Genomic DNA, 13,898 nt, shown 5'->3' with positions numbered 1-13,898 from the left:
TCCAGGTGGCTCATCATAGTCCGATGGCTGGTCATTTGGGACAGGGGAAAACACTAAACCGTCTCATGGCCCGTTTCTATTGGCCGGGCATTCGGGAGATGTTAGCTGGTGGTGTGCGACGTGCCACAAATGTCAGCTGGTGAATCTGCCGGCCACTTCAAAAGTGCAATTGCACCCTCTTCCATTGATCGAGGTTCCCTTTGGCAGAGTTGGCATGGACCTCGTCGGGCCATTAGAACGGTCAGCACGCGGGCATCACTTTGTCTTGGTTCTGGTGGGCTACGCAACGCAATACCCAGAAGCAGTGCCTCTTCGCAACATCTCAGCACGTAGTGTTGCGGAGGCACTCTTCAGAATAATCTCCCGAGTGGGGATTCCGAGAGAGAGAGACAGCCAGACCGGTGTCTTCGTGTTTGACCCCTGAGAGAGAGTCTTGTGTTGTGTGAAGCTGAAAAGCGGACTGTTTATTTGAGTGACACTGAAAAGCCATCTATGTTTTGAGTGAAGTCGTACAGCAGTTGCTGGTTATCTGTGAATAAAATGGACTCACGTGAACTGTGGAAACTGGTTCCCGCTTCCTCCTTTATCTGCCCAACCTGAACCTTTGTTACAGACAACATACCCTAAACTTCTATTGTTGTTTTGTTTTTAATAAAAAATAATTATAGTACAGTATCTACAGGGTGGCCCAAAAAAAAAAACAATGGGACCACAATGTTTGATCGCTCATATCTTAAAAATGGGCATTTGCACGATTTCTGGCTGTTTTTATAGTTCCATTGTTAAACTGCTGAAAGTTATCACCTTGTCAGTTAATTTGGCATGCAAGCTATACATTCAATAATGATTTGTTATAAAATATAAGAAGGAAATATACGGTTATTCATTCAAATACTGATGTAATAACTATTGCTAAATATGCACATCTGTCATGTAAGCATGTTTTGTTTCAGCCAGTATTGAGCTTTGTCATGCCTGTTTGGCCACTTGTTTGATTCATGGCTTATATCGGTTTGTAACCGGTTTAATACTGGTGGTTATTCGTTTAAACAATATCCCAAAATTTGCATCCCTACCATGAACATTGCAAGTGACATAACAGAATTAAAAACAGAGGAACAATATAAAACTATTGATTTAAATGGATAGTTCACCCAAAAATGAAAATTCTCTCATCATTTACTTGCCCTCATACCATCCTAGATGTGTATGACTTTCTTTCTTCTTCAGAACACAAATTCTGATTTTTAGAAGAATATTTTAGCTATGTATAGGTCCATACAATGTAAGTGAATGGGTGGTAAATTTTGACACTCTAAAAAGCACAAAGCCATCATAATAGTAATCCATACGACTTCAGTGTTTTAATCCATATCTTCTGAAGTGATATTATAGGTGTGGGTGAAAAACAGATCAATATTTAAGTCAATTTTTGCTTGAAATTCTTGTCTTCTGTCCAGTAGGGCACGGTAGGCCTGTGCATGAAGAATGTGAATCACAAAAAAAACCCCAAGAAGAATGTGAGAGGGTATCTGCAGGTTCGAAGGAATTAAATGTAAGACTTTTTAAGACTTTTTAAGGCCAAATAAAAGAAACATTTAAGACCACTTTCGCAATAATAATAATAAAAAAAATAATTAAATAAAAAAAAATTAAAAAAAACATTAAATAATTAATTAGCAGGAAAATACAAAACATCTGAGGCTACTTGGATGTCTCTGGACATGTTTTTTTTTTATATTTTATTGTGCATTTATGTGTTTTCTTTTTTAAGTAATACAACATTAAAACTGTAAATTAATTCATTATGAATGTATGTAGCCTAAAGCAGGGGTACACGATGGCGGGCTTGACAAATATCAGAGAATCTTCACAAAGATTCTTGATAAATATTTTTTTCTTTGCCTATTATTTTCAGAACTATTTAAATAATGTTTTAAATATAATAGTTAAACTCATACACAAACACACACACACACACACACACATATACGTATATGGCCTAAAGTATGTAGCCTATATTGTGACCCTTCTTTTTAGTCACTTGTTTTCCAGCAAGACGTGACGCAATAGACTTATTCACAGTAGCACTATGTTTGATTTTTTATGGGAATGGAAACGAGTTTGTGAGGGATAGACTTACCGTCTCTTCAATGGCACACACGGTATAAATCTGTAAAAAGCTCCAATATCCCATCTGATTTCCCACAACTCATGTTGTCTGGAGTTTTTTATCTACTGAGTGTTCTTGAAAATATATTTTTTCAATGTTTGGTCTGCGGAATGATCCAAAAACACTTTAAACCGCAGTACAGCTCTTCAATGAGACTGTACGTCTATCCCTCACAGCCTTGTTGTCATTCTCATCAAAAATTAAATATGGCGCTGCTGTGAATAAGGTCTACCATGTGCTGAATAACATTTATATATTTTTTTCTTGGCAGATACCTTTAACAGGTAGTTAAAGGGCAGTTCATTAAAAAATTGAATTTTTGTCATCACTGCTCACCCTTGAGTATGTATGAATTTTTGTCTGCCCTGGAACAAAAAAAGGATATGTTAAGCAAACCGTTTAGTCTCAGTCACCATTCACTGTCACTGCATCTTTTTTTCATTCAATGAAAGTAAATGGTGACTGAAACTCCCTAATATCTCTTTTTGATATCCACTGAAATAAGAAAGTCATACAGGTTTGCAACAGCATGAAGGTAAATGATGACAATTTTAATTTTTGTGTGAAATATGTCAAGTAAAAGTAGAGTGACCATACGTCCTCTTTTTCCCGGACATGTCCTCTTTTTCGGATCTTAAAAAAGCATCCAGCCGGGATTTGTAAATTTGCAAAAATGTCCGGGATTCGGCTTTAGTTGCATTATGATGTGCATCTGGTCTGATACTTCATTGGGTGTGCACGCATATTTGCATTGCTTTAACCCCTCTTTGTAAGTCCCGCATTCTCGCACACCAATTGGTCGATTATAAGAGGCTTGCAGCAACTATTGGCCAAATTCCTGCCTGTCAATCTCTCCGCGAACATGAGAAGCACTGTTGTGTTCAGCATCAAACAGTTGCTTGACAGCAGCAAATGACAGCTGAGTGGAAACAATGCCCAAATGAAAGTGCAAATTTACAGAAGATTTGCACAAAAAATTCCCATGCTTTTGTCCAGGTCGAGATCCGTGGGAAGCAGAATGTACGACATGTAAAGCTGGCACTTATGTGTCAGTTGATAATAAAGGTGCAAGTGATTTAGAAGCACACATTATCTCTGTGAAGCATAAAGGGTCAGCAAAAAGAGAAAGTTCATCAGGTAAATTAACGGACTACTTTTTGTGACCAGGTAAAATTGTTATCACATTGCTTCATTTTCCATGGCCATTCAAAGTAATAGTAAATCAAGGTACACTCATGGCATCTTTTATTATAGTACATGGACATTCAAAAGAGTGTTGGAAATTTGTATTTATTTATATATATTTATGTTATGCTAGTTGGCATTCATAGTAACACTGTTTTGAACCCTATTATTCCACCCCAATACCCCCCAAACCAGAATATGGTCACCCTAAGTAAATGTCAAAACTCATCAGTTACCTTAAAAATATTCAGGTATATGCAAAAATATAAGTAGTTAGAGAGTGTAGGAAGAACGACTCGATTGCTTCATTCATAGTGCATCATGGGAGTGGGCGGTCGCTGCAGAGCTCTTTTGATGCGCTTTGTTTGCTGCAATTCTCTTATAGGTGGATCTTTCTCTTCAGGATCATGCAGCGTAGTTCTTCACCAGAAATTCTGCTATTAAACATGCAGATTTGATGGCTTCAACAGATGCATATACCATCAGTTAACAACCTCTGAACTCACAGTAGGTCTGTCTTTAAAGATTTATAAATTATCTTAAAATATAAATTCACCTATGGAGAAAATGTATGGTATTTTTTTACTTCTGGAAGAACCAGACTGTTGTGCTCTGTAATAAGCAAGTATCTTTTAGCAGAGTCCTGCCTGTAAAAGCAGTAAAACTCCACAATAAAAGATTAAAAACCTGTTGAATATAATTCCATTGCTTTTGTCAACACAAAATATCTTCAACCAATTTGAATTAGCTCTGTTATAGTAGTCCAACACAAGATATGCTGTTCTATTATGCATCAATACAAGGAACACCAGTATCAGCAGCAGATGCAGTCTGCTTGCCCTGTATGGATGGATACACATGCCACTTGCTATGAAACCAGCGGTACACTTTGGAAATTGAGTCCTTTGAGAATGGCCACAATGGGACACACAAAAGACAACACGCACATGGGTGAGGCAACAGGGACAAGAGAAAATAATCTTATTTTAGAACTGCAGAAAACACTGTTGAACTGCGCATGCACACATATACTGCAAAGTTGATTTTAATGCTTTTGTGCACTTAAGAAATTCCATATTTATAGGGATAGTTCAGCCAAAAAAGCAAGTTCTGTCATCTTTTACTGTTGTTCCAAACCCCTATGACTTTCTTTTGTCTATGGAACACAAAAGGACATATTTTAAAGAGTGTTCACGCTAGGGATGCACCGATACCACATTTTCTCTTCCAATTCCAATATCGGAAATCTCAGTATCGGCCGATTCCAATCCAATACCAGTGTTGTTTTTTTGCATAATCAGTTTAGAATATCTTTACATTATTGTGTGGAACTAATTGGGTGTGCTCTTTAATATGTAAAGAAACACAAACCTCTAACTACACATTATTTCAATATAAATGTATAGCTTATTAAGAAACACTTTATTATTAACTAGTATACTGGATAATGTAGCAGCAAAATTAACAATAATTCCAGTATAAGTCATCAGTAGAAAAGAAGCCGTTTTTTTTTTTTTTTTTTTTGCAAAACAATTTCAACTTGTATCTGGACTTTAAAGGATTCAGATCTCTTTTTTGTTCAGTTTAGTTGTAAGATATCAGCTCACTTTTCATTCACACAGCTATTTTTTGGAACCCATTCAACTTAAATATTATTATCATTTGTAAACAAATAATAATATATAATAATAGTAATATATAGTAATATATCTTAATCGTGCACCTTTAACTTTTAAACCCTTACGCTTTTATTTTGACATTCTGAACTCTCCAGGAAGTCCTGTAAGTGTGTCTGTTTGTAGGCAAGTTCACAGTAGTTTAATTTGCTTCTTATTCAAATTCTGGTAAAATGTACCTCCAGTGCCATTCTAAATGCATATTATAAGTGAACAGAACTACTGAGTATCTACATCTGAGATGTTGTTCTTGAGTAGCACTCAAATATTGCACATTGCGTGAAGGGTAAAAATAGCCACGAGTGTGTGTAAACAGAGCAGCGCCATTCAATAACGAGCTGCACATGCATATTATATATTTATTATTAAACACAGCCTTTTGTGACTCACAGAGCTATCGCACGTCTTCAAGTGGCTTTGAATAAAATGTCATATGAACTACTTTAATAGTGTTTTTATGGTTCTTTTATGTCATTTTTTGAGCTCGACAGTAATGAACATGACTAACACACAGTATCGGATTTGGATCGGGCTCGTCGGACCGATACCCGATCCATCTAAAACCGATCCAGGTATCGGATTGGTGCGTACCTAGTTCACGCTGCTCTTTTCCATACAATGAAAATGGATGGGGACCAGGGACTGTCAAGCTCCAAAAAGGGCAAAGCGTGCCATTAATGCATCATAAAAGTAGTCCATACGACTTGTGCACTTAATTTCAAGTGTTCCGAAACCATACAATAACTTTGCATTGAAATTTAATTTGTCACTCACTGGAAGTTCACTTGAAAATCTTGCTTTACAGTCATGTTAACCATTCACCTTTTTTATACGGAAAAGAGCAGTTTGTACATTCTGCTAATCATCTCTTGTGATCTCAAAAGACATGATAAGGGTGAGCCAGATTTTTCATTTTTGGTTGAGTTATTTCTTTAAAATCCACAAAATGCAGACCTGTTAAACTCCCGTGAACTGCTCTCAAAAACATCCAACACAAGAATTTGCAAATGCCATAATCATAACCATCAAAAATGTAACTTTAAACCAAATCTAACTGCTCTTTTCATTACATTTTGTATTGTGGGACCAAAAGCAAATGATTACTGTATTATCTCTTCTTCTGCATTATGCCTCTACCATGGTAATCTGCTTTTGACTGGATAAAACCTTCAAATGTGATTACTTCACAACAGTTAATAAAGAAAAAACCCTATCTGTGCCAAAGCATGCAGTATGCATTAAAGCCACCCTGTAGCCTTAAGGACTTCATAAATCCAATGCTAAACAGGAACTCTTCCAACTGCGTGAGAAGGCCACCTACTGGGGTTGTTTATATTACATGTCTGAGATTTTAATTGGAGGCAATCCTGTGAAAAGTGCCTGTAAAACTCTTGCAATGTGGTTAAAACTTATGAGTTGAGAGCAAGAGTTTACTGAGCGTGTCCAAAGAATAATCCACAAGAAGATTAGACTTTTAACTCACACATGCCCTGATTTATATGTGACTGACCATGCAAAATAACTTTTTCTGTAGTTTTGCAGTTTATGAGATTAAAACAAAATTATAAACATTAAAACCGATGTAAAGGTGGAAAGCAAAAGTTGTATAGTTAACTGTACAGTAAAACATTTTTATGAAATAATTAATAAGTATATATATATATATATGTGTGTGTGTGTGTGTGTGTGTGTGTGTATGGTTACAGAGGTAAATGAAGAGTTACTGTAAAATATTCTCTTTATCTTTCTGTATTGGAGGTTTTTAATGAAATTTTATTTGTTTATAAATATTTATTAATTTAATTTTGTTAAAATTACACAATTCAAGTTGATGGAACTGTATTATTAAGTTAAAATATTTTTTGAGAGTGTATATGGAGATCTACATTCACTTCACTGTTGTTTGCAGTTGATACAGCCATTTAAGTTTGACCTCTTCAAATTGTGCAAGTAACACTTCGGCTATGTGCCTTGGCTATTCATAAACACATACAAATGGACCCCTATATTATCTTGGTATATTAATATTATCTTTAATATAAAGATAAAACGATTATAATTGGAGATAAGCACATTGATGGTCTCAATATATCCATCTAAATGGTGGTAGGAAAAGTTTTCAAAGCTGTTCAAAATTATAAAATATCTTATAGCATGCAATTTGTGTTTTTTTCATTATCGATCAACACAAGCAGATAATACATGATTTAATAAACATTACATTTATATAACACTTTTCTGACACTCCACTCAAAGCGCTTTACACAGTGAACAGGGGACTCTCCTCAACCACCACCAGTGTGCAGCATCCACCTGGATGATGTGACGGCAGCCATAGTGCACCACACACCAGCTATTGGTGGAGAGGAGAGACTAGAGTTCACTAGAGTTACAATTAATGGATGGGGATTATTAGGAGGCCATGACTGATAAGGACCAATGGGGGGAATTTGGCCAGACACCGGGGGTTACACCCCTACTCTTTTCAAGAAGTGTCTTGGGATTTTAATGACCACAGTTTAATGTCTCATCCGAAGGACAGTGCCTTTTTTTACAGAAAAGTGCTGCTATACTGGGGCATTAGCACCCACACAGACCACAAGGTGAGCACCTCCTGTTGGCCTCCCTGAGACCTCTTCCAGCAACAACCTTTGTTTTCTCCAAGAGGAGGTCTACCATCCAGGTATTGACCAGGCTCAACCCTGCTTAGCTTCAGTGAGCAACCAGTCTTGAGCTACAGGGTGAAATGACTGCTGGATATGGATGTACATCTTCTCCTAATTATCAGATCTACATTGATTTCACTGTCCTTTTATATATATATATATATATATATATATATATATATATATATATATATATATATATATATATATATATATATATATATATATATATATATATATATATACGTGTATATATACGTGTATATATACACGTGTATATATATATATATATATATATATATATATATAACAGACTATCAAAAGCGCTCCAACTTTTAGCATGCTCAAAAAGGACACAAAACAGCCAAATACACACAAATGAATACCAATATCACCCTAATGATGATGCCAAGTATGTCCACCCATATTGAAAAATATAAAAAAGACTCTCCAAATTGCAAATCACCAACATTATGCATGATACTTTGAACTAAATGTAAAAATACATTCTTGGTTTTAACATGTAAAACATATGCAAATCATTATTGATCCAACAGCACAGCAGATAATACATGATTAATGATACATATGCTCTCCAAATTTAGATTTACATTTATTTGTTTTTTTGCAGTTGATATGGTCATTTAACTGACACTTTCTCAATTTCTCCGACTTTCAGCATGCTCAAAAAGGACTCAAAACAGCCAAACGCACACAAATTAATATTAAAATCACCCAAAAGATTATATTCTGTTAATCTATTTTTAATAGTTAAAGTGAATATAGTAAGGTGTAAACACCTTGATAATGCCAAGTATATCCATCAAGAACATGTTCTTAAGTTTCCAAAGCTCTCAAAATTGCAAGTTACCCACATTTCTTTCTGAATTCTTGAGCTGCATGTATTTATTATCCCATAGGCTATGCAATATGTAATCACCTCCAAATCTGCATGATCAACACCATGCGAATGATTTAATGATCATCAAGACTTTTAAAGCCAAACCTTCTCCACAAGAGATGTGCATGAGCTTTTCTCCACCAAAATAGGGTTTGTTAAAACTCCCAGCTTATATGCGAGCACACATTCCTCTTTAACCCCAAAGTTGTGATGTGGACATGATCTTGTCGTGCTCTCCTCACCTGATATCTCCTGGTGCGGTACATTATGAAGACCAAAGCCTTTGGCTGTATACGCCTGGCGCACATCGCTGCAGCTGCGCGATTTTACATCACCAGCACATGTCAGCGACAACAGAAGCGATAAAGAACAAATTAAACCCACGACAGGTGTCTTCCACATCGCAAACCCTCCAGTGCGCAAAATCCAGCCGACGCGTAAAAGCGCAAAACGCGCGGGATCCGTGGAGAGAGAGAGACACGCGCTCAGAGCACCAGGTTGGGAAATGTTTGAATCATTCAATCGTTCCTAAATCACGCCTTCTTTCGCATACACCACATAGCAGAGATTTCCAATAGATCCCCTTAGAATAAACGCGTTTCTTGTAATAAAAAAGCGAAACTTCCAGATTCCAGTCGGGAAGAGAGCTGGAGCGGCGCGCGCTCAACTTTTCTATACAGACGCGCGCTGTTTCTCTCAACGGGGAGAAAGTAGCAAAGCCTGAGTCTCTCTCTCTCTCTCTCTCTCTCTCTCTCTCTCTCTCTCTACACACACACACACACACACACACACACAAATAAACCACACAACCCATTGGCTGAGACTAAGTGTTAAGGAAAATACGGACTGGATTCACAAGCGCTCATGGAGTTTTGCTGAAAATAACTGCTGGATTGGGAATCATAAAGCCCCGTTTTGCCCATTTCCAAGGTAATTTAATTACTTTCTTTGAGAAAATGAATGTAATTTTTTTTTTTTTACTTTTTTTTAAAGTAAAATAGCAATAGTGTTGATTTTCAAAATAAGGCATATTAAGAAATAAGCAGTGCAAATACAAATAAAATAATAAATAAAATAAAATACTAAATAAATAAAAAAAAAATAACAAATAGCAAATTGACAACAAATAGTATGAACAGTAGTAAACAAATAGTAAAATAATATTTACAAATAAAATAGTGTACAATAAAGGAAATAATAAAAAACAAAATAACAATTAAAATAAAATATCTGAGCAAACAGACTAAACAAGTAGCATGATCAAATAAAACCATGTAAAATAAAATAATTAAAAATAATAAAAGTAAAAATAATGCAAACTAAGTAAACAAGTAGTATTACCAAGTAAATGGTGTAACATTAAACAAAGTAAAATAAAATAACAATAATGCAAATTAACACAAAAAATATTAAAATAGAAAAGAAAACAGAGTAAAATAAAGTAAAATAAAAAAAATAAAACAAAATGAAATGGAATGAAAATAATATAAAAATTGTTGAGCAAACAGACTTACATAGAATGATCAAATTAAAACATGTAAATTAAAATAAAACAAATAAAACAGAATAAAGTTAAAAAAAATAATGCAAACAAGTAGTATAACAAGTAAATAGTGTTAATAATTATAATAAAAAAAATTATTATATTATAATTATATTAATTATTTATCACACATTATACATTTGCACATATACAGTGAAATTCTTCTTTTTCACATATCCCAGCTAGGCTGGGGTCAGAGTGCAGGGTCAGCCATGATATGGCACCCCTGGAGCAGATAGGGTCAAGGGCCTTGCTCAAGGGCCCAACAGTGGCATCTTGGCAGTGCTGGGGCTTGAACCCCTGACCTTCTGATCAGTAACCCAGAGCCTTAACTGCTGAGCCACCACTGCTCACTGATCATGCCTAAATAAAACAATGTAAATAATAAATAAAATACAATAATACAAATGGGCTCAAAAGTACTAATAAATACAGTGTAAAATAAAGGAAATAATATTCTGAGAAAATTATTGAAAAAAAAAAAGTTCTCCACAATGACATCAGCAGAACAACTATGTCAGAACTTTATCTGTGGGGTAATTTTATTTTTAATGTTGTGCAATAGTAACTAAATATGGAAAAACTTGCAGAATATGCTACTGTATCTTATACATGAGATATTATAAATAAGAGATTCTCTATCAGTCTATCAGATCAACAGATCAACTGCACAACCCAGTGGTCAAATACGAGCGATGGAAAATACACGGACTGGATTCATGAGCTCTGATGCAGTTTGCTTAAGAAGCTGCTGGATCTGGAATCTCAAACCCGATGCAGGACATCTCTTCATCATGTTCTGCCAGTTTTCAATGCAAAGACCATTTTAAAAGTTCTTGTTTGAGAAATTCTGATGTCAATAGTGTCCTTTATCGGCATCACAAAAAGAGCTGTCCAGGTTGTATCCAAAAACCCGGAAGATAAATAGCATTTTTGAGCCACGGGCTCCCTTGGGATTTTTCTTTGGGTTTATATAATGCCATTTTTGTATTTGAGTCTAATAAGGTCTGTGGCAAACATTACTTGAAGATACTTGGATGTTTTGTTCTACAACATAATTAGAGACTGTCATACCCCAAACGTAAATTTTGAAGACTCAGTTTGTTTTATTATTATATTGCTAACAAGTTGCTAAATAAGGACAAAGTTGCTAAATAAGGACAATGGTTTCCCTATCATCAGGCAGGTACACTCACATGATTGTGGTAGTTGTAGTCCTTATTTTGCAACTTAGTTAGCAACATACTTAAAAAAAAAGAAAAAAAAGAAAAAAGAAAAAAAAGAAAAAAAAAGAAATGGCAACTTCAAAATTCACATTTGAGGTATGACTGTATGTAATTTATGCTACATCCAATTAACTTCACGTAATATTAACCACAGACCTTTATTCACTCACAACTTGAAAAAGCCCATTATAAAAGCCATAGGAATTTCTAGAGGGAACCCATGGCTAATTGGCTATGGGTTCCTTCGGGATTTTCCTATGGGGTTTTATAATGGTTTTTCTCAACTTATGAGCGAAATAAGGTCTGTGGTAAACATTTCTTCACGATATGTGGACGTTTTGTTCTACAACATATATTTTACACGTTCATACCTCGAACGTTAATTTTGAAGCTGCAGTGTGATTTTTAAAAAAAGTGTGCAATTCAATACGGCTTCAAAATTCATGTTTAAATTATGTTTAAGTTTATTTGACAAAATTTGCATAAGAAATGTATTCGCTGCCTGGGCTAATGTCTGTGAGGGCATGAGTCTCAGGATGCTCCGCTCTAGAATTGCCATCGTTCTAAGGGACGTGTTTGTCTCCCATGCCATCCCCCCACCTGCCTCCTCTCACACGAGGAGGCCGCAAGGTTGAGCTGGAAGAATTCGGGGGGATCTCGTGACTGCGCAAGCCTCGCAAACCCCTCAGTCTCTCGACGCAGTGTCTTCGCCAATGCAGTATGTCCATGAGGATCTCCGGCCCTCCATCGGAGCACACGGTCTCATCACATTTGACAGATCTGACGATGGGAATGATGTCATGTCCCTCGCAGCATTAATGGCCGAGTGGTCAGGCCCGGTGGAGGATGTTTCCACCCCTCCCTCTGGTGAGGGTGGAGAGCGTGCACATGCCACTGATGCTGAGCTGCTTTGCGTCCTCTCATGCGCAGTCGAGGAGCTCGTCATACAGTTGTCCCCTCCAGTCGAGCCAGAAAGATCTCACCTGGATGAATGGTTCCTGCAGTGCGGCCGCCATCAAAAGACAGCGTCCCATAGAACAGCACCATTTTCCTGGGGTACAGCTGAAGAAGGATCTCCTCTCTCAGTCACAGGGCACGATCTGGCATCCCCAGCCAGAGCTCTGGAACCTTAATGGAGCCCGCCAAACGTGCCAGGATTAGCTTGATCGGTTATGAACACCATCCTGTAGGCTAGAGTGCAGTCTAGAGATGCCTCTACATGCTAAAATGGTGTGTGTTTGCAAATTGGTGCTCTTCACATGGCAAAGACATGGTGAACTGCTCCATAGCTGATATCCCCACGCAGGTCTCACCCCATCAATGCTTAAGGTTTATGTAGTGTCTATCTCAGCATACCATGCCCCAGAGGCTGACTCCTTTATAGACAGACATGATCTAATTATAAACTTCCTCAAGGGAGCGATGTGCCTAAACCCCCCTCGTCCTGCTACAGTCCCAACCTGGGATCTGAACCTAGTGCTGAAGGTGCTCACAAACCCCCTGTTTGAGCCTTTAGAATCTGCTGAGTTACATGTGCTCTCTCTAAAGACCGCACTCCTGCTGGCTCTAGCCTTAGTTAAACGGGTGGGTGATATGCACGTGCTGTTGGTTGACAGCTTATGTCTGGAATTTGGGCCGTGTCTCTCGAAGGCCACCCTCAATCCCAAAAAAGGCTACGTGTCTTTGTTGCCTTGGTTTTATCCATGCCCTCAGGGCCCAGGTCATCCGCCTAAAAGCCTTCTTCCCCCTCCATTTAAATCGGATCAGGAGCAGATGCTGCACTTGTTATACTAGGTGTGGGCATTGCATATTTATGTGGAGCATACCCGTCAGTTCAGACTGTTGGATCAGCTCTTTGTTTGCATTGGCATGTCCGTCTCCAAACAAAGGCTCTCTCATTGGATTGTCGATGCGATCGCCCTCGCCTATGAATCACAGGCTGTGCTGTGCCCCATCTCTTCGCAGGTCCTCCCTGTCTAAGAGATCTAATTGTACCAACATTCAGTAGGTGAGCCCAGGCTCATTTATACAAGCGGGCTATCTGCTATAATTTTGGTACAGCTGCCAGTTTGTAGGCCGCTGTCAAAATTACAAGCGTTTCTTATTAAACTCTTCCTTCCAAACCCTGATTGTGAAGTACATATACTTTTACTGTGTGTATTTATAAGATTCATATAAATTCCCAGTCTAGATAAATTTTCCCTCCTGGGTTTTCACTATGTAGGGGAATTAATCATTACTATATACACTTTGAGGCATGTTGTCACCATCCTATGCGGCCTGTGACATCATATACATATCCTTCCTCAAGTGTCTATGCCTCGGGTGAGGCCCCTCTGTGGGTTGTGATTGGACGCTGTTCCCATAGCGTCAGCTGATGTAATGTCGAGAGGCCGTAATCGAAAGGGAATGTTTCTGGTTACGCATGTAACCTCAGTTCCCTGAGATGAAGGGAGGGGACATTGCGTAAGCTTGCCGCACTACTGACCCAGAGCTATGAGATGTGAGTGATGCGCTCCTTGTACCTC

General features: G+C 37.5%; 1 protein-coding gene across 1 annotated transcript in view; it reads right to left on the bottom strand.

Moving 5' to 3' along the window:
• LOC127444927 (glypican-6-like) overlaps positions 1-9,216 on the bottom strand; it is a 397,241-nt gene extending 388,025 nt beyond the window's left edge. Inside the window, exon 1 of the mRNA XM_051704591.1 lies at positions 8,844-9,216. Coding sequence (XP_051560551.1) covers positions 8,844-9,003 — 160 coding nt within the window. The 5' untranslated portion in view covers positions 9,004-9,216. The remainder of the gene's footprint in view (positions 1-8,843) is intronic.
• Between the last annotated feature and the right edge of the window lie 4,682 nt (positions 9,217-13,898).

This window comes from Myxocyprinus asiaticus, chromosome 8 (genome assembly GCF_019703515.2).
Source record: "Myxocyprinus asiaticus isolate MX2 ecotype Aquarium Trade chromosome 8, UBuf_Myxa_2, whole genome shotgun sequence".
Classification (NCBI taxonomy): Eukaryota; Metazoa; Chordata; class Actinopteri; order Cypriniformes; family Catostomidae; genus Myxocyprinus; species Myxocyprinus asiaticus.
Note: the sequence above shows the minus strand (reverse complement) of the source record. Positions and strands in the feature narration are given on the sequence as shown.